Below are 20931 nucleotides of genomic sequence, written 5' to 3'. Positions count from 1 at the left end.
ATTTTATGAATGATCCAGTTTCTTTGACTCCTTGCCAGGATTTGGTGTTGTCGTTGTTTTTTTTTTTTTTATTATAGTCGTTGTGATAGGTATGCAGTGATATTTCATTGTGGTTTTAATTTGCATTTCCCTAATGGCTAATGATGTTGAACATCTTTTCATGTGTTTATTTTCCATCTGTGTATTATCCTCTTTGGTGCAATATCTCTTTTGTCCATTTTCTAGTTGGATTGTTTGTTTTCTTACTGTTGAGTTTGAGAGTTGTCTATATATTCTACATATGAATCTTGTCAAATATGTGATTTGAAAATATTTTCTTCTGGTTTGTGGCTTGTCTTTTCTTCCTTTTAACAGGATCTTTCTTAGACAAATGTTTTTAACTTTAACAAAGTCCTATTTAGCAATTTTTTTTCTTTTATGCATTGTGCTTTGATGTCAAGTCTGAGAACTTTGTGCTTGCCTAGTCCTACATCCCAAAGATTTTCTCCCATGTTTTTTTTTCTAAAAGTTCTGTAGTTTTACATTGTATGTTTAAGTCCATTATCCATTTAAAGTTAATTTTTGCATAAAGTATGAGATTTAGGTTGAGGTTTTTTTTTGTTTTTTTTGTTTTTTGACTGTGGGTGTCCAGTTGCTCCAGCACCATTTGTTGAAAAGGGTATCTTTCCTCTGTTGGATTGCTTTTGCACCTTTGTCAAAAATCAGTTGGTTACTTATGTGTGGGTCTATTTTGGGGTTCTCTATTCTTTCTTATGGATCTGTGTGTCTGCCCCTCTACCAATACCATACAGTCTTGATTACTGTAGTATATAAGAAATCTCGAAATGGGGTAAATGATTCCCCTCACTGCAATAGACTAAATGTTTGTGTCCCTTGAAAATTCAGATGTTGAAATCCTAATTCCCAATGTGAAAGTATTAGGAGATAGAGCCTTTGGGAGGTAATTAGGTCATGAGGGTAGAGCCCTCATGAATGAAATTAGTGTCCTTATAAAAGGACCCCAGGGAACGCTCTTGTCCTCTTTCCACCATGTGAGAATATGAAAAGTCAGAAGTCTGCATCTGGAAGAGGGCTCTCACCAGAACTTGGCCATGCTGGCACCCTGATCTCAGATTTCTAGTTTCTAGAATTGTGAGAAATAAATTTTTATTGTTTATAAGCCCCCAAGTCTGTGATATTTTGTTATAGCAGCCCAAACTGACTAAAATATACTTTATTCTTTATTCAAAATTGTTTTAACTACTCTAGTTCCATTGCCTTTACATAAGTTTTAGAGTAATCTTGTCTGCATCAACAAAAACTCTTGCTGGGATTTTGATAGGAATTACATTAAACCTGTATAGCACTTTGGGGAGAATTGACATCTTCATACGTTGAGCTTACCAACCATGAATATGGTCTGTTTCTCTGTTTATTTAGACTTTCTTGAATTTCTTTCATCAGTATTTTATACTTTTCAGCATGCAAGTTCTGTACATGTTTTGTTAGATTTACCACCTAAGTTTTTTTTTGAGTGACTGTAAATGGTATTGTATTTTTAATTTTGATGTACATAATTTCATTGTTAGTACATAGAAGTATAATTTTTTGGTATGTTTGTCTTGTAGCCTGTAGACCTTGCTGGACTCACTTATTAGTTCTAGGAGTTTTTTTTTCTTTCTTTTTTTCTGTAGAGTCTTTGGGATTTTCAGTGTAGATAATCATGTCATCTGAAAATAGGGACAGTTTTATTTCTTCTTTTCCATTCTGTATGCCTCTTATTTTCTTGCCTTTTTTTTTTTTTTGTACTGGCTAGACTTCCAGTACTATGTTGAATAAGAGTGATGAGAGTGTACATCCTTGCCTTGAGCTTATCTTTGGGAAAAATATTCAGTCTTAAGTATAATGTTAGCTGTAGATTTTTGGTAGATATTCCTTGTCTAGTGGAGGAAGATCCCCTCTGTTTCTATATTTTTAATAGTTTTTGTCATGAATAGGTGTTAATTTTTCAAATTCTTTTTATGCATTGATGGATATGATTATGTGATTTTTTTCTTCTTTAGCCTGTCAATATGGTGGATTACAACGATTAATTTTTGACTATTGAACTAGCCTCACATCTCTGAAATAAACTCTGGTTTGTCATGTTGTATAATTATTTTCAAATATTGCTGAATTCTATTCACTAATATTTTATTAAAGACTTTTCTGTCTATATTTATGAGGAATACTGGTTTATGGTTGTTGTTGTTTCGTGTGACCTTTATCTGATTTTGTCATCAGAGTAATACTAGCTTCATAAAATGAATTAAACATATTCCTTCCTGTTCTATTTTTTGTAAGAGATTGTGTCATTGGTTTTAATTCTTTAAAATATTGGTAGTATTTTCCAGGGAAATCATCTGGGCCTGGACATTTCTTTTTGAGAGTTTTAAAAAATTATGAATTTGATTTCCTTCATACTTATAAGGCTATTCAAATTATCTACTTCATAATGGGTAAGTTGTGGTATTTTTTGTTTTTTGAGGAATTGGTCTATTTTATGTAAGTTGTCAGATTTATGTGTTTTTAGCTGTTCATAGAATTCCCTTATCCTTTGGTGTCTGTAGGGTAAATAATGATATCTTCCGTTTCATTCCTGATACTGGTGATTTGTGTCTTCTCTCTTTTTCCCTTGATCAGTTTTGCTAGAGTTTTGTTCATTTTATTCATCCTTTCAAAGAACCAGCTCCTTACTTCCTTGATTTCCTCTATTGTTTTTCTGTTTTCAGTTTCAATGATTTCAGCTCTTTATTATTTCCTCTCTCCCTCCCTGCCTTCCTTCATTCCTTCCTTCCACTATGATTGACCTACAACAGTATGTTAGTTCCAGGCATATAGCATAGTGATTCGATATTTCTATATATTACAAAATGATGACCATGATAAGGCTAGTTACCATCTGTCACCATACAGACTTATAATATTATTGACTATATTTTTTCTGTTTTCTTGAGGTGGAAGCTTAGGTCATTGATTTGAGATTTTTCCTTTCTTCTAATGTATGCCTTTAGTGATATAACTTTCCCTCTTAGCACTTCTTTTGCTATTTCCCACAAGTTTTGACATGTTGTATTTTCATTTTCATTCACTTCCATTGTTAATTTTTTTTTCTCTGATACTTTCTGTTTTACCCATGGACTATTTAGAAATGTGCTGTGTAGTTTCCAAGTGTTTGGAGATCTTCTTGTTATCTCTCTCAGAGAACTTTGGAGAGCTAACTCTGTATGAGATCAATTCTCTTCAATTTATTGAGGTTTGTTTTTATGGCCCAGGAGATGGTCTATTCTGGTACATCTTCCATAGGCATTTGAAAAGCATGTGTATTCTGCTGTTATTGCGTGGAGTGTTGTACAAATGTTGACTACATCCTCTTGTATGATGGTAGCACTGAGTTGTTCTATATCTTTGCCAATTTTCTGTCTACTTGTTCTATCAATTATTGAGAGAGGGTTGTTGAAGTCTCCAATTATAATTGTGAATTTGTTTCTTTCTCATTTCAGTTTTATCAGTTTTGCTTCACATATTTTGTAGCTCGGTTGTTTGGTGCATACACATTTAGGATTGCTAAGTGTTGTTGGTGGGTTTACCCTTTTGTCATTAGGTAAAGTCCTTCTCTGTTCCTAGGAAATTTCTTTGTTCTGAAGTCTACTTTATCTGATATTAATATAGCCCTCCTGTTTTCTTTTGATTAATGTTGTTATGATATATATTTTTGATCTTTTTACTTTCAACTTGCCTATATTGCTATATTAGAAGTAAGTTTCTGATAGATAGCTATATTAACTTCCTATAGCTGCTAAACCAAATTACCACAAACTTGGTGACCTAAAACACCACATATTTATTCTCTCCCAGTTCTGGAGGTCAGAAGTCCAAAATCAGTTTCACTGGGTTAAAATCAAGGTGTTGGCAGGGCTAGCTCCTTCTTGAGGCTCCAGGAGAGAATCTGTTCTTTGTCTCTTCCACCTTCTAGAGGCTGCTAGTATTCCTTGGCGCATTCCTTGGCTAAAATCAAGGTGTTGGCAAGGCTAGCTCCTTCTTGAGGCTCCAGGAGAGAATCTGTTCTTTGTCTCTTCCAACTTCTAGAGGCTGCTAGTATTCCTTGGCTCATGGCCACATCATTCTGATCTCATGCTCTTGTTGTCACATCTCCTATTTCTGTGTTAAATCTCCCTCTCCCCCTCTCTTATAAGGACCTTGGTGATTACATTTAGGACCTACCTGGACAATCCAGGATAATCTCCCCATTTCAAGATTCTTAACTTAATCACATTAAAGACCCTTTTGCCGTAAGGTAATATTCGCAGGTTCCAGGGATTAGGACCTGGGTGTCTTTGCGGACCGTCATTCAGTTTACCACAACAGCATGTAATTGGGTCCATGCTCCCCACTTGGCCATTGTTGGTGTGGGTGTGGGTGGGTCACAGTTTTTCTGTGGTGTTTGACTGGAGTAGTTTTCTGTCTTGCTGGGCTGCCCTTTTCCTGCTTGTTTGGCTGAGGAGAGCAGGCTTTTGGGAGGCATTGTTGTCTGTGCCCTTTGGTGTTCTCAGGTTGCCAGTTTCTTCAGCTTCAAGTCTGGGATGTAAGGCAAAAAGGAAATGCATTAAAAAAAAAGGAATAAACAAAAAGAAATGAAAAACAAACAAAAAAGAAATAGAAAACGCATTTTATTCACCCTTATCCTGAGTATATATACCTTTGGAAATCCCAACTTTTGTATAGTCTCCTTGTACATTCTCAACCTAAAACAGGCCCTGGATTTTTTTTTTCTTTGGCTGCGTTGGGTCTTCGTTGCTGCGCACGGGCTTTCTCTAGTTGCGGTGCGCGGGCTTCTCATTGCGGTGGCTTCTCTTGTTGCGGAGCATGGGCTCTAGGCACGCAGGCTCAGTAGTTGTGGTTCGCGGGCTCAGTAGTTGTGGTGCACGGGCTTAGTTGCTCCGTGGCATGTGGGGTCTTCCCGGACCAGGGCTCAAACCCGAGTCCCCTGCATTGGCAGGCAGATTCTTAACCACTGCGCCACCAGGGAAGCCCCAGCAATGCATTTTTTTTTTTTTAAACTGAATTGCAGAGCATGAATTCGATTGTTTTTTATAGCTACTTTATTTATTTATTTATTTATTTTTGGCTGTGTTGGGTCTTCGGTTCATGCGAGGGCTTTCTCTAGTTGCGGCAAGCGGGGGCCACTCTTCATCGCGGTGCGGGGACCGCTCTTCATCGCGGTGCGCGGGCCTTTCACTATCGCGGCCCCTCCCGTTGCGGGGCACAGGCTCCAGACGCGCAGGCTCAGCAGTTGTGGCTCACGGGCCCAGCTGCTCCGTGGCATGTGGGATCTTCCCAGACCAGGGCTCGAACTCGTGTCCCCTGCATTGGCAGGCAGATTCTCAACCACTGCGCCACCAGGGAAGCCCCCCAGCAATGCAATTTAAAAGACATTTCATCCAGATATTTTAGTTGTTTCCACTGGAAAGTTCTTTAAGGGTGTTTGGTCCTCGTTGCTGATGGAAACAGAAGTTCCAGTGCTTTTTCCACCAAGATGTCTGTACCCACATCTCAAAGTGTCAATGTTACCCAGGACCTTGATCTTGATACAGTTTGTGGGCCTTTTCTAGGGTCAGGGAAATCATTACTCTCACTGTAATGGAAGAGGTTGGAGGAATGGATTTTTATTTTATTTCATTTTCCCCCCAGCTTCATTGAGATATAATTAACATATAATTGGAGGAACAGATTTTAGAGTCCCCTTGACAAGTCCTGTCGACTTATCCTGGCAAAAGCAAGACACAAATCCCTTTATTATGCTAGCACAGCATCCCTTTCTTCTGATAACATCTTCCTGATTTTGCTTTGTGGAAGTCCCCGCCCTCCTTCAATGGGTATGGTCATGATTGGACTATCTGTTGGTCAATGTACCCTGTCCCCTGCTAGCCAAGAGGGGTGTGTGATACCAGAGGGATCAGTCAGGCTGTCTCCCTGGAGTTTGAATGCGAGTTCAAATTACTGACAACCTGATTCATCTTGACAGTGACACTCAGAAAAGCTCATCTATTAGCTGCTGCCCTGAATTCTGTCCTTTTTAAGACCTGATTCCTCAGCTTTCCCTTCTGTTCTGTGAACATCCCCATCTGTTTTTTGGGTTTTTTTTTCCCCATCTGTTTTTTCAACTGTGTTTGGACATCCCTCCAGAATGGGGAGTTTTTTATTGCCTGAGGCAGCCAGTATCACCCTTGTCTACCTCTGACTCTTTGAAGCTTCTTCCTTTTATTGACTGAAGTCTGTTGCTACGTGGCATTGATGCTATCAGCGTGCCCCTCGTCCAGCATCTCTGTCCTGGAAACTACTCAGGGACTTGAAGAAAGGACATTGTGCTGCAGTCTGACTTTCTTCAGGCTACACAAGCCTAATTCTTCCAAGTGCTCCTCCCAGGACACAGGCTGAAGCCCCTTCCCCAACCTGATTGTCTTCTCATGATACATTCCAGTTGATCAATGTCCCTCAAAAAATGTGAAGCTCAGGGCCAATCCAGACACTGTGAACAGGGTAAAGTCAGGCAGGGCCATCACCTCCTTGCTCTGAGCACTCTACTTCTTTTAATGCAGTCTCCAAGTTCATTATTATGGCAGCTTCATGACACTCCTGACTCATAGTGAGCATAGTATTGGCTAAGCTGTCTTCACACATGCTGCTACCCATCCTGGATTTCCTGGCTGACCCGTGTGCTCTTGGTTTTTTTTTTAAACTCACAGCCCTACTTAAAAACATGGCAGATCTTGCCTAAGTTTTCCATGGCACAGTCCGAAAGATCTTGCCATGGTGTCATGTAGTTTCTGGATTCCCCTTGGAATCTAAATAATTCAGAAGAAGGGAGTGTTAGGAAACACTGCCTTTCTCTCAAACAGCACCCAAACCCAGCGTGGAACAGAAGTCGTGGATGTAATTCTGAGAAAAACTCAGCCCAGATTGAGGTTGGCTGAGGTCTCCAAAGGTAAGCCTCTCACTTAAGGTTGTAATATGTGTTACTCATTTCCTTTTGGGAGCAATTAATTCTAATCTTAATGTCAGACTTAAAGGCCAAAAGAAAGTAGGTTGAATCTGCTTTTATTGACACTGTACATTTTTTCAAAGGCTGCAAGGTGGACTTGGATATTGTGAAACTTGCCTGGGCAACCCGCTGTCACTTGGCTGGGCAACCAGGGGTCCTAAGGATAGGCCTAGGCTCCCTGGGGGCAGCTCTCCTGGCCCTCCTTCCCTTTGTCATCTCAAGGGGGCTCCCCAGTCTCTTTGCTCCCTCTGAAAGTCAGGAGTACACAAGAAAAAGAAACAGACTTCCCTGGCAGTCCAGTGGTTAAGAGTCCATGTTCCCAATGCAGGGGGGCATGAGTTTAATCCCTGGTTGGGGAACGAAAATCCCACATGCCGCATGTTGAAGCCAAAAAAAAAAAAAAAAAAGGAGTGCACAAAGCTGGGGGGATCCCCAGGCTTCAGAGTCCCCTCAAGAAGTCTAGGCTGACCTAGCTGAAGTATTCAAATCTTCCACCCCAAGGGGAAGAGGCATTCGTGTATGTGTGTGTGTGTGTGTGTCTTCTGGTTGACATGGGGCAGCCTGGCTGGAGACTGTAGTGGAAGTGAGAGTGCTTCCCATGTACCAGTTATCTGCTGCATAACAAATTATCCCAAAGCTTAGGGGCTTAAAATCACAACATTTCTGATCTCAGATTCTCTGGTCCTCTGCTTCAGGGTATCTCACAAGCCTACAGTCATCTCAAAATGTGATTGGGAAGGATTCGCTTCCTAGCTCATTCACGTAGTTTCTGGCAGGTTTAGTTCTTATAGGCTGTTGGACTAAGGTCTCAGTTCCTCATAAGTCCCTTGGTTCCTTACCATCTTGGTCTCTCCGTACTGCATCTTACAACATGGCAGCCTGCTTCATTAGAGCGGATAAGAGAGTGAGTGCTAGCAAGACGGAAGTCACAGTGTCTTGTAACCTAATCATGGAAGGGACATCTTATAACTTTTCCCATATCCTGTTGATTAGAAGCAAGTCACTAGACTCAATGGGAGGGGATTACACAGGCTGTGAATACCAGGAGGGGTGATCACTGGGAGCCATAGTGTGTGACCCTATGGGGCAGGTGGGAGGGACAGATGGTGTATGAGGCACATGAGGCCTGGGATAACCATCAGCTATCTAGAAGGTGAACATAATAGGTTGTGGATGGAGGGCAGGGGCTTGGGGACCCAGGCTATGTCTGAGAACTCTGGGTCTGAGCAGCCTGTAAGATTGGGCCCAGATCTGGGTGTGTACTAATCCTAAGCCCCCCTGGACCCAGGCTGAGTAACCAAGGTGGGGGTTGGCTCTCAGACTTCTTACTACCAAGCCACTTTCCTAGGTCTACATGCTGTGAGCACCCACTGCAGGCAAGGCACAATGCCAGGCACAGCATTAAAGTGCTGTGGGTATCCATTCATTTGTAATAATTCACACAGTGTAACTGCAAAAGCACTGGGTCAGAGCCTGGTGTCCCAAGTCTAGTGTGGGCTCCATCGAAATTGCTGGTGACCCCTCTTTGGGCTTTAGCGCCCCATGCTATAAACACTATTGCAGTAAAACCTCCCCCATTTCACTTCACCCCTGATCACTTTGAGGTTGTTTTGAGAACTTCATGAGATAAAGACATGGAAGGGCTTGGAAATAAACGATCACACTGCAGTTTACAGAAACTTTCATATTATGCTATTCCATTCTCATGTTTGTGTTCAGGGGAGGGGGACTCAGATTCACCAAAGGTTATGCTAAAGGGACACTGGAGTCCATCTGATTACCCCCAGGCACACACATCTACCCAGTGTATAGATGAGACTGCCGAAGGCAAGGGACTCATTCAAGGTCACGCACAAAGTTGGTGGCTGTGGAGGGGTGAGGCCCCGAATCTTCTTTTTTTTTTAATTTTAAATATTTTATTATCTAAAGTTATACCCAAAATTGTGCTTCATTTTTTCCTATACTACACTATACACTTTAGCTCGAGGACATTTTTAAAAGCAATACATTTCAGAAAAACTGGAAAAAATTCCACTAGCTATAAGTTATTTAAATATTGCTTATAGAAAGTATTAAAGAACCATGTAAACAGCATACACCTAAAGAGATGAATGCTTAACATAACAGAGTACAGTGTTTTTCATTCACTGATAATCTAAGGGTCAATTTCTAGATGTTTCTTTGTCTTGTATGCTTCATTTGTTTTATCAGCAAGCCGAGGCCTATAAGGGATGGCTTCACTACTCCTCCGACTCAGATCCATCTTCATCTTGACTCATCTGGAAGTAACGAAGTTCGTAAGTCTCCTCCTCAGATGCAATCCCCGAAGCCGATCACCAAGATTGTTCTTTTTAAGGTATTTCTTGATAAGATATTCCAAATACCTTTTAGAGAATTGTTCCTCAGAAACAACCATGATTTTATTCTTGAAGGCTTTAATGTGAACAACATTCCCAAGATTTCCAGTTTTTCCTGGAAAAACTTTAACTTTCTCATGTAGAAACTGTTCAGAATTTCCAGAATCAAAAACTCCATCTTCTCCGGGATGAGTAAGATCCAAACTAAACTTCCAGGTTGACTTCTTAGGCTTCTTGTCTTTCTTCGGCACCATCTTGAAGGCTGTCCGTGCGATCAGAGAGCAGCCCTGAGTCTTTTGACTTCTAGCCTAGTGCTTCTCTGAACCAGGAGCCTCATGATGCAAAGTGTTATCACCTAGAAGCTCTGGTGCCCAGTTGCCTGGTTTCAAACTGCTCCTACCATTTCTTATAGTTCATGATCACTATCTCCCACCAGCTTACCCATTGTAACTGGTATCAGAGAGGGAAGGCACTGTTGCACCCATGTTATTGCTGGGGAAGTTTAGGCTGAGACTTGCCCTGGTACCAGAGCCAGGACTTGAACCAGTGCTTTTCTGACGAAGGCAGGCAGCCTCTCAGAAAATAGGAAAGTACTAAACAATGTTCAGATTTGACCATTACTAACAGTATATCAGACTCCAGGTTCATTTCGTGCGTTTGTGTGTAGCCTACAAGGGGTAGTGGGGGCACAGCCCAGGTTTCCTTAGGATGGATTCAGGAGGAAACCTTCAAAATGAGACCTGACAGCCCCTTGCTGAGAAGTGAGGTGTCTGCCAGGGCATGTAACTCACTGGCCAGCCAACCTTGCAGTAGCGTTTCGGGAAAGTCGTTTATATTCATTATAGTTTGGAATTTGGGTGGAAAGCCTGTTTCAGTTCTGGGGTTTTGCTCTCCTATCAGGCCAGCTGCAGGCCCAGACGGGCCCCTGCTGGAAGTAAGTCAGCCCTCCTCCCGCCAAGGAAGAAGGGCCCTCCCTGTGGTCGGTGCATTGTACTTGCTGGATTCCAGGCTGTCAGTCTCACAGAGAGCTCCCCGGATGCTTAGCCTGCAGATTGTTTTGTTAGGTTTCTCCTACAACTAATTTGGAAATTACCCAGCTACCCACAGCCTCTCCCAGGTGTTCTGTAAACTACGGGCCTGCTCCTGCAGCTTTCGCCTTGGTGGGACCAACGCTGGCTGAAGCTGGGAGGGTCAGGGTGGGGTGATAGGAGGGTGAAAAGAGGCCCACGATGGTAGAGCTTGTTTTAAGCAACAGCCAGTCCCCTTCAGCTTTGGCACTAACCATCCTACTTTGTAGGATCTGAAGCAAGCAGATCCACACACTTTGCAGACATTATCTTTAAGCCTCACACGCCCTGTGGAGGTAAGTCAGGGACATGTGGAAGATCCACCCTACTTAGAGGCCCAAAGAGAGAGGATTTCCCCAGAGCTGCAGTCAAAACCAACACGCAAGTCTCCTGATTCCCATATCCAGGAAGGAAAAATCCTCATGTTTGATTCATTTTGCTGTGAACTTTGTTACACCTGGGTTGAATCCCTCTCAGGCAAAGGTCTGTGACCTTGAGCTTGTCCTCTTTTCTTGGACCTCAGTTTTCTCATCTGAAAAAAAATACACCTGAAACCTGCTACTTCCCAGGGCAGTTGTGAAGATCCAAAGGATAGCATATGTGGAAGCACTTCGTACACCCTGAACACAGCCTCTCTTGGGTAATGTCAGGGTTACCTTAGTCAGCTGTGCCACTGCTGAGCCACTTGAAGCTGGGGAAGAGCAATGGTGTGGTGAGAGCCCTGGACAAGGGCCTAAGATGTTAGCTCATTGTACAACCGAGGAATGTTACCTTCTCTGGTCCTTGTTTTTTCCTTCTATAAAACAAGGGGTGGGACTAGATAATTTTTCAGCTATATTTTTTTTAAAAATAAGAATGGCAAAGGAAATCTCAAAGGGAAAACCAAGAATCAATTTTTTCCTGCTCCATAAAGGTCACCTTCTTTATTAGTTAGGATGCATTTGGCTGCAAGTAACACAGAGCCCAAAGAAAAGAGGCTTAAACTTAGAGGACGTTTGTTATCGCCCACAGGTGTAAAGAATTGTTCCAGGGTTGGTTCTTTCAGCAGCTCAGTGATATCATCAGGCCCCCAGGTTATTCCCACCTTTTGGCTCTGCCATCCTAAGCAGGTTGGCTTGTTCTCTTAGGCTGGTACCCTCCGAGCCCAACATGTCTGTCACACTTCCAGGAGTCACACTCTAACAACATTAAGAGGAAGAAAATGGCTATTGCTCTCCCCCTGTCTCTTTAAGAACAAAGAAATATTTCCCAGAAGCCCTGAGCAGACTTTTCTGGGCATCTCATTGGCCTGGAAAGTATCCTGTGCCTGTTTCTCAATAATCACTGGCAAGAGTGATGGAATCATCACCACGTTTACCTTAGACAAGTCCAGATTGAGCCGGTGGATACTCCAAGGGGTAAGACTTCCCCTAAAACACATGACCAACTGCAACCTGAACAAAATCAGGGTCTTGTGAGCAGAGAAGAAGGGGAGAAAATGGCTGGGTAGACAACTAGCAGTCTGGCACAACTTCTTCTTGAATATGCCAGAGAGTGTATTGTTTTACTTCTGTCCAGAGTTGTCCACTATATGGTTGTCCTCAAGATGCTCCATCTCAGCTCTACCATCAAGACCCCTGTGCCCAATCCCCATGATAAGACATTGTTCTTTCTTCTGAGCATGGGTACAGGAAAAATGTGGGCACACCCCACTTCACACAAGGTTAATTATGAAGCTTTGATGAAATTTAGGATAAAAGGAAAGTGTTACATGGGAGGGGGAAATTTTGAAAGTGCTCATATTAATTTTCTCATAGTGTAAGAAACCCTTCATGGGACTGCTCACAAACATGCCAAGCTCCTAATCTCACTGCCTTGTCCTGAGGTCTGGACCTCTGCGAGAGAGTGACATGATGTGTTGATGTTTGAGCTGAATCACACATTGGCTGCTGTGGGGAATGACTGAGGAGAGCAGTGGAGGGAGCAGGGAGCCCTGTTAGGAGGCTGGTGCTGTGATCCAGGAGAGAGACGAAGGAGCCTCCTACTGGGTTGGTGGCCTTAGACGTGCAAGATGGGGTTAGGGGGTTCCTAGAGAGGTAATGGTCAGAGCAAATTCATGGTGACAGGAACACACAGGGGAGTCTGGGAACAGCAAGTGGGGCATTGGCTGGAGGCTAGATGTGTAGGAAGGGCAACTATGGGAGATGAGGCTGGGAAGAGGGTTGGTATAAGGATAATGGAGGGCCCCAAGTGCCAGGTGAGGAGTTCGGGCTTTCTGTTGCAGACAGCAGGGAGCCTGCTCCCAGAGGACTGGAGCTCAGGTTCAGGAAGTGAGGCTGGCAGTGGGGGCAGAATGGAGGGAGGAGGCAGGAGCATCCATGGGGAGGGCTTGGCCAGCTGCTGGGGGTTGAGAGCAGAGGCAAGAGTTAGGCTCTATGAGGCTGTGCTTCTCACACGTTATCTCTGGTTGTTGAATGCCTCCACGCCTGAAAAATCATAGCTGGGGCTCTGCTCTGCCCACACTCCTGGGAGAAGCCGCTCCAGGTTCTCAGATAGTGAGATAAGCCAGTGCTCTGCACCAGGGCTGAGATCCACCCTGATTCCGCCTCTCAATCCCTTCCTCATCCTGGGAGGGGCTGACAGTTGATCCCCAGGGCCTCTCTGACTACATGCTTCTGCACCAGGTTAACCCTTCTGGGCTGAGCTGGAAATTTGAGCCTCAGCTCTCAGAAGAGGGGTTGTGGGGCTGGCAGAGGGGCATGGGGAGCTCCATAGGGAGCAGTCATCCTTTCCACCGCAGGAGCTCTGCAAAGGCTGGCTTTGGCCTCAGCCCGGAAAGAAGCCGCTGGAAGAAGGGTAGGGACAGGCACCAAACTTGTTAAAGACCTCCTATCCTCACTGCACCCAACCTGTTGGTCCTGCTTTTCCTTTAGTTCACTGCTCAGTTTGGGCTGAAAAGCACCAGTCACACTGCTTTCCCTTTGGGTGGTTCTAAACTATTTATTTAACTGATCCCAGGCTCAGTTTACCCATCCATACAATGGAGGGCCCTCCCGCAGCTGCATTCCTTCCCCATCCCTCAACCCCCACCTTCACCACCCCCCGTCTGATTACTTCCATTTCCACACTGCCTTTTATGAGGGTGATAATCAAATGCAGTCTCCCTTGAGGGAGGCATAAGTTCTAGCCAGGCTTGGACACTATGAGATGTTGGGTAAGTCCTGTGCCCCTTTAGCTCTATAGAAGCTCTATACGCATGCATGGTATTCCTATTTATTCCTATTATTGAAAACTCATGTGAGCACTGAGATGAGAGTCCTGGTTCTTCCACTGCGTTGCTATGTGATCCTGGGAAGAGAGCCCAGTCTGGTACATGCTCCTTATCATCAGGGACTTTTTTCGGCCAGTTGTCCTGTCATGCCGACCCCCACCCAGGAGTCAGCACTTCTCAGGAGCAGGATGAGCACAGAAACCAAATTCTCCAGAAAGGTGTGGGTGTTTGGGGTGGGGGAGGATTCATTAGGATGCCCAGGATCGTAGGCTGTCCGAGGGGTACTTAAATGCTCTACTGGAGGATCCTTCAGCCCAGATGGACTCAGAGGTGGGGGCCTCTTCCTGCTGAGAAGAGAGCTTTATTTTTCTCCTAAACCCCAACAAGCCCAGACTTGGGGTTGAAGTTGCCAAGTTTAATCCATACTTGGGCAAATGACTGCTGCTTATGGAGGGTACAGAGACCAGAACCCAAGGTCCCCAAAGTGGCTCAGCAGGGAGTCAGGTGTTTGGGTTCCTGCTCCGGCTGTGACAGTCCAGCTTTCAAGATGGTTTCAGAAACACTCTCAGTGAATGTCATGGTCATGGTCACCTATCAGACCGGGAACATGAGGTGAGATGCATTCTAAGGGTTAGGATTCCAAGACTGTAAAGCACACCCAAGGGAGGAGGTGAAGGGCTCCACCCTAGCCATCTCTTCTCTCTGCAGCCATATCTGGTTGGGGTTCTTGCTGAGAAACAGGAGCCTTCTGGAAGTTATTCTGGGATCTCTGATTTCAACAACATAACACGTCCTCCACCCCCACCCCACTTCTCTAAAGCTCTGCCTCTCTGCCCAGGGCATATGAATCACTTGAGGTCTTGTTGAATTGCAGGTTCTGGTTCAGTAGATCTGGGTAGAGCCTGAGAGTCTGCATTTCTAGCAAGCTCTCAGGGGATGCCCATGCAGCTAGTCTGTGGCCCACACTTAGAGCTTCAAGGCCTCAGGGCCTTAATGTCTTGTGCAAAACAGCAGGGAGGGCAAGCCTCCTGCTCTCAGCTTCTCTACTGGCGCTTGGAGAAGTGCGTCCTGGATTCAAATGACCAAAAAAAGGGGAGTTTGTGAGGGTGAAAGGGGACCTGCCACCCAGCTTTGTAGATGGTGAAACTGAGGCCTACACAGTGCAGGAAGGAGCTTGTTCAAGATCTCACAGCATTTTAGTGACAGAGTTGAGGCTCAGGCCTCTTGCAAAGGAAAAACAAAAACGAAAACTAGAAAAGATACTCACTGAGGTGTTTGCTGTGCTTTCTCTGGACAAACTATGGGTTCCTTTGATTCTTCTTCTTAAGTTGTATTTTTTGTTTGTGTTTTACAATGAACGTGTACCAATTTTGTAATAAGAAAAAAATTAATTTTTTTTTAATGTTGTCCTATCCATTTTAAATTTATTTATTTATTTATTTATTTATTTATTTATTTATGGCTGCGTTGGGTCTTCGTTTCTGTACGAGGGCTTTCTCTAGTTGTGGCAAGCGGGGGCCACTCTTCATCGCGGTGCGCGGGCCTCTCACTATCGCGGCCTCTCTTGTTGCGGAGCACAGGCTCCAGACACACAGGCTCAGTAATTGTGGCTCACGGGCCTAGTTGCTCCGTGGCATGTGGGATCTTCCCAGACCAGGGCTCGAACCCGTGTCCCCTGCATTGTCAGGCAGATTCTCAACCACTGCGCCACCAGGGAAGCCCGAAAAAAATTAATTTTAATGAAAAAATTCTCACAGAGTTCTTAGTAAATGAGATTATGTTTATGAGCGTGCGGGATGAACTGTAACTACGTGCAGCAGCTTCAAGTCAAGGTGTGTAATTCAGCCCAAACCCTCCGGAATTCCTTTCAGCGAGGTTACCCTCACTTCTGGCGCACGAATCACCGAGATGAGGAGGAAGGCCAATGCCGTCACCATCCACAACCGCCGCAAGCAGCTTCCTCCTCCCACTTGGCCTCAGCTGTGGGAACTCTTCCCCCAAAGTTCTGGCCGCAGGAATCTTTCCCCTTAAAACTGGGGCAGAAATTTCCCTAATCCGTTTTCGTAGTAAACGACCTCGGGCCAAGTCTGCTTTTGTTGCTGGTTTCCTAAGCTTAATTGCAAGCAAAGTTAATTTGAAAGAAAATGTTACAGCTCTGGGGCGAATTCTAACGAGCCTTGGGCAATTAGGGAAGAACGCATCTAATTACAGACCCGGGGTTGTGGCGGGGGTTGGGGGGGGGGGGTGCCCTGAACACGACGCGGCGGGGTGCAGGGCTCAGAGCCGCGCAAACGATTTCTCTGGATTCAAGACAGGAAGAAGAAAAAGAGAAACGCACCTCCGGTCTCTGAGCCCCTAGACGGGGAGCCGGGGAGGTTCTATTTCACGGTTTGGGGATTCGGAGAGTTGGATTGTCCCAAGACGCATCAGTGAATGTTCTCAATGTCCTAGAGTCACGCGGACTGGAGGGTCCGCCCGGCCCGGCTGTGGATGAAGGGCGGCGCTCCCTCGCCTGCGCAGCGTCCTTTCTGGCCCGGCCGGGTGGCGCGCTAGCTTTGGGTGTCGCCGGCCGGCAGGAGGCCGAGAAGGGCTGACGCTCTCTCTTCAACACCTCGAGGGTCTCGCTGTCTCTCCTGGCTCCTGCTGTATACCCAGTTCCCTCCTCGCAGCGTCCCCTCTCTCAGGGCACAGACCCTGGTCGATCTCACCTGTCGTCCCAGTTGACAAGGAGAGTTGGGGGCGAAGACGCGTGCGCTTTCCCTCCCTGTCTTTCTTGTTCCCCCGGCTTTACCGCGACGCTCCAGGAGACTTCCGGATAAGGCGGCGCTTAAATGTTAAAACCTTCTTCCCTCGTGTGCCCGGCGCTTTACAGTTTACAAAGCGTTTCTATCCCTCTTGACTCGTTTAACTTCAGGTGGACTCTGAGGGAGGGGTCACAAATTCCCATTCACAAATGAGGACACTAGGGAAAGGACTGGATTAACGTTAATGGCGCTGTCAAAGCATTGGACTTGGTAATTAAAACACAGAGAAAGGCTCAACCGCTGCATTAACTGGGCGCATAGACTGCCCTTTTCCAGCCCCAATCCCCCAGCCGGGCTTTAGGAAGACAAGGACAAAACCCCTGGGTGAAGGGCTTTCAATTTCTGGCCAGTGCCAACGAGGCAAGGCATCCTGATTTCTGCCTGGGAGAGCCATACTGTCTAGCTGCACACGGAGAACCTTTGAATTTCAACCTGCAAGGATCCATACAGAGATAAGGGAGGCCTAACACCTAGATTCTTCCAAGGTCACAGGGCTGGGTCTGAAATCTGGACCCACTAGCAATAGGGTCAGTGTTGCAGCTGCCCCCTCCTCCAGGTGGTCATTTACCACCATCAAAGTCAGGAAGGACCAACATCTAGACATGTACCGTCTAATACAGTAGCCATGAGCCACACACTGCTACTGTGCACTTGGCTGTGGCTAGTCCAAACAGATGACCTGTAAGTGTAAAATACACTCCAGATTTTAAAGACTTGGTATGAAAAAAGTATCTCAACAACTTTTATATTGATTATATGTTGAAATGATAGTTTGGACATTAAATTGGGTTAAATACAATATATTATTAGTTAATCTCACCTGTTTTTTTTTTAAATTAATGCAGCTACCAGAAAAATTTTAATTACACAGGCAGATTACATTATATTTCTATTGGGCAGCACTTATTTAGACAAATACCCGTCTGGACTGAATCACATTCACATGTCTTTGTGAACAGGATAGTGCAATCCCCAGAATTAAAAATAAAAATTACCAGTGGTTTTCAGTCTTCTTTCTCACCCCCCCAACTCTTCCCTAGCAAATTAACTCTGCAGAAAGAGGCTGCATTTCTCTTGTCAGAACTCACTTGCTCAAAGATCTTTATTAAACCAGTTCATCTGAACACTCAGGTTTATCTGAAAGCTGCACACCGAGCCTCTGAAATATTTAATGCTAGAAAGTTTTGCTACAGAATCGAAACTTACAAGATTTCTCAAGAGAAAGGTGGGGAAATGGTTGGATTTTTTTTTTTCTTTCTGATTTTGGTCAGCTTGTTGCTTGAAACAAATAAAGGATACAAAGCAAAGTTAAACACCAGTTTCTTTCTAAAGCTTACTTAACTGATGGCCCCAATTAATTTTTCTCTTTCCTTTTTGCATGAGGAGGCTGCCAAGGTACGGCAGAGGGTACCAGGGATGGAAGAGCCAGCCCAACAAAATGAAAACTGTCATCAACAGGCTCCCTTGAGTCCGGTCATCTCTTTGAATTTTAGTTCACCCATTGGGTCCCAGGCTGCTTGATGAAAAGAAAGCGTGGGCAATGGACAAATGTATTTCTACCTGCCTCAATGGAAAACCGCACTTAGGACCCAGCAGTAGTAGCTGCCAAATGATCAGCACATCATGCTCAAAAGATTCACGAAATTATGATATAACCGGTGCCTGGAGGTAATCCAGAGATGCTTGCCATGAGCTCTGTTTCCATTCCTTGGAATAGGGTTAGGCCCTGGGTGGCCCACCCATGCTGCCAGATATGCAACAACCATGATGGGCCCTTAAAGATCATATGGGGGACGGTTGAATTCTGCAGCCCTCTTGTATTATAGATGGGAAAACTGGGGGTGTGAGTGATGGAACTGGGTTACACTGTGGCGCTGGGGCACCGTCCAGACTCAGAGCCAGGTCTGCAGTTCTCAGAGGCAGGGAAAAGCAGCCCCTGGTCAAGCGAAGCAGAGATCTTTCCCATTAAAAAAAATGGTTACTTCTTTTGCGAATTTGTCCTCCTCACCTTAAGTAGGAAGACACTATCGGAGCCTTTTATTGTAATAACGTAGTCAAAGGCACAAGAGATGGAACTGTGTAAAAAGACCCGAGTTTTGGTAAGTACGGGGAAGAGTGAAGTCATGTGATTCTCCACAATTCCCTTAGCCTCTGGTGTAGACACTACGTTGTGCCTCCTTTAGAGCCAAGGACCCTCCCCGGTAGAATGTCAGAAAGGCACGACCTTTGGAGCTTCGCCTCAGTGAGGGTCCATTGTCTCAGTCCGTGGGCCGAGGATGCCTCTCCCCACCTCCTCCCATTTTCAAAGCGAACCGGTGTGTACACGGTGCACCAGGAGGCTGCGCCTGAACCTCCGGCTCGGTCCCTCCTATGTGGCTTTCAACTCGATCCTCTCTCCAGTCCTGTCCTCAGGTTTCGTGAATACTGAGTTCGTAAAGGCAGTCGAGGTATCTATGAATTTTCGCCTGTATGCTCGGCTCACATGGCGGACACAAACCGATCCGCTCCGCCTGGATAGGCAGCCGCATGGCGAGCGTGGTAGGCGCCTCCATTGCCCCCTCCGAGCTGCCCACCAGGATTGTAGCAGGGCCCCAGTGCTCCGAACTGGCCGGGCGATGTGCGCCCATAGAAGTCCACTGCAGTCTCGACGCCGCCACTGCTGCCACCCGCGGGGGGCGAAGCGGGCCCGGCCAACCGGCCAGCCGCTGCGAAGAGGGCGCTGCCGGCCCCTTGCGAGTACGCGCCGTCTGGGCCCGCGTAGGCGGCCGCATAGGCGGAAGTGTTGGCAGGTCGGGCGACGGCGCAGCCGGAGGGCTGGTAAGCGGTGGTAGTGTTAGAGGCGCCGGCCGAGGCAAAGGCGCAGGAACCGGAGGGCCCTGACGGCGCGGGGCCCAGTTCTGGGCTGAGCGGCCGTTCAGGCACCAGGCCGAAGACGCGGCACGGGCCTGGGGACGCAGCCGGGTAGTAGACCGGGGGCGGCGCGGCGAGCGACGGCGGGGCATAGCCTGCATAGACGGCGCCCGGGTAAGGCGGGCGCGCAGCGGGCACCCCGCCCGGGAAAATGGCGGCAGCGGCGGCGGCCGCGGCAGCAGCCGCAGCGGCGGCCGCGTCGTGCATGTAAGCCGGGTAAGTGGAGAGATCAGAGCGCTTGAAGCGCTTGCGGCGGCGCAGGAAGCTGCCGCTCTCGAACATGTCCTCGGCGTTGGGGTCGAGTGCCCAGTAGTTGCCCTTGCCCGGGCGGCCGGCCTCGCGCGGGATCTTGAGGAAGCAGTCGTTGAGTGTGAGGTTGTGGCGGATGCTGTTCTGCCACTTTTTGGGGTTGTCGCGGTAGAAGGGGAAACGCTCGGTGATGAACTTGTAGATGCCGCCCAGCGTGAGGCGGCGCTCCGGCGCGTGCGCGATGGCCATGGCAATGAGCGCAATATAGCTGTAGGGCGGCTTCCCACGCTGCAGGGGGCGCTTCCGCCGCCGCCCGCCAGCGCCGCGACCCGCGGCCTCTGCGGGGACCCCGGCCCCCGCCTCACCGCGCTCCTCCTTCACGGCCACCAGCGCCTCCGGCTGCGGCGGCGGCGGCGGTGGCGGCCCGCTCTCCGCCGTCATGGCGCAGCCGTCCCGCGTCCCTGGGGCGTCCCCGCTGCCCGCTGCTGTCGAGGGTCGGGGACGGGTCTGGGAGCTGCGGGGCCCGGGACGCAGGGTAACGGGAACCGACGCTGGGGCCCTCTGCAGAGAGTTCAGGGTGTCCTCGCAGCTGGCACCGGGAGCACAGCTTTCCTGGCAGGGGCGCCCAGGAGCTTTGGCGCCCGTAGTTTCCGGGCTGGCTCAGTGCGGACAGAGGCTCAAGAGTGTCCCGCCCACCGACGGCTCTGCTCGTGTTCTGGAGCTCGAAGCCAGGCGCCAGCAGCGACGTTGGGACCCGGACGAGGCTCTTGTCGCGGGCTGAAGGGTCCTTTGCGCGCTGGTGCCAGGAGGTCACGGGGTCTGGAATTGGTCCTGGGCTGGGGCGCCTGCATCAGTTCTGGGCTTCCTGCTGATCTGAGGATAACCGTCGAGGTCCTGAGCGCAGAGGAGGCTGCGGGCCCCAAGGTCTGAAACGAGAGCAGTTAGTGCAGGCGTGGGGACACTCTGGTGGGGGCCGCCTAGGCGGCGCCCCTGCGGCCCGGGCCGCCGAAGGCGCGGAGGGCAAGGAGGCGAGGCCAGGCGACGGCGGCGAGGTTGCGGCGCGGGCCAGGCGGGGTGGCCGGCGACTGTTCCTCTCCGCAGGGTTGGCCTCAAGCCGCCAAGACCGCTGGCGAGGCGCTTCCCTGCACACACCCGGACCGGCTCCTCCCTCCGCGGGTTTCTCCTCCTTAAAGGCGCCAGGAAGCTTGGGGCGGTGCCCGTTCCCCGCCCGCCC

General features: G+C 47.3%; 1 protein-coding gene and 1 pseudogene across 1 annotated transcript; both read right to left on the bottom strand.

Moving 5' to 3' along the window:
* Positions 1 to 9300: 9300 nt before the first annotated feature.
* Positions 9301 to 9692, bottom strand: LOC103018839 (60S ribosomal protein L22-like 1; annotated as a pseudogene).
* Positions 9693 to 17582: 7890 nt separating this feature from the next.
* Positions 17583 to 20837, bottom strand: FOXE1 (forkhead box E1). Its single transcript, XM_057547910.1, has one exon. It carries the CDS (start codon positions 20136 to 20138, stop codon positions 19017 to 19019), a length of 1122 nt encoding a protein of 373 aa, XP_057403893.1. The 5' UTR covers positions 20139 to 20837; the 3' UTR covers positions 17583 to 19016.
* Positions 20838 to 20931: the final 94 nt, after the last annotated feature.

This window comes from Balaenoptera acutorostrata, chromosome 6 (genome assembly GCF_949987535.1).
Source record: "Balaenoptera acutorostrata chromosome 6, mBalAcu1.1, whole genome shotgun sequence".
In the NCBI taxonomy this organism is placed as follows: domain Eukaryota; kingdom Metazoa; phylum Chordata; class Mammalia; order Artiodactyla; family Balaenopteridae; genus Balaenoptera; species Balaenoptera acutorostrata.
The sequence above is the reverse complement of the archived record's forward strand: the minus strand, read 5'-3'. Positions and strand labels throughout refer to the sequence as shown.

Bases quoted from the DNA above. Each gene is read 5' to 3' on its own strand.
- FOXE1 (XM_057547910.1), bottom strand. From the start codon at position 20,138: ATGACGGCGGAGAGCGGGCCGCCACCGCCGCCGCCGCCGCAGCCGGAG.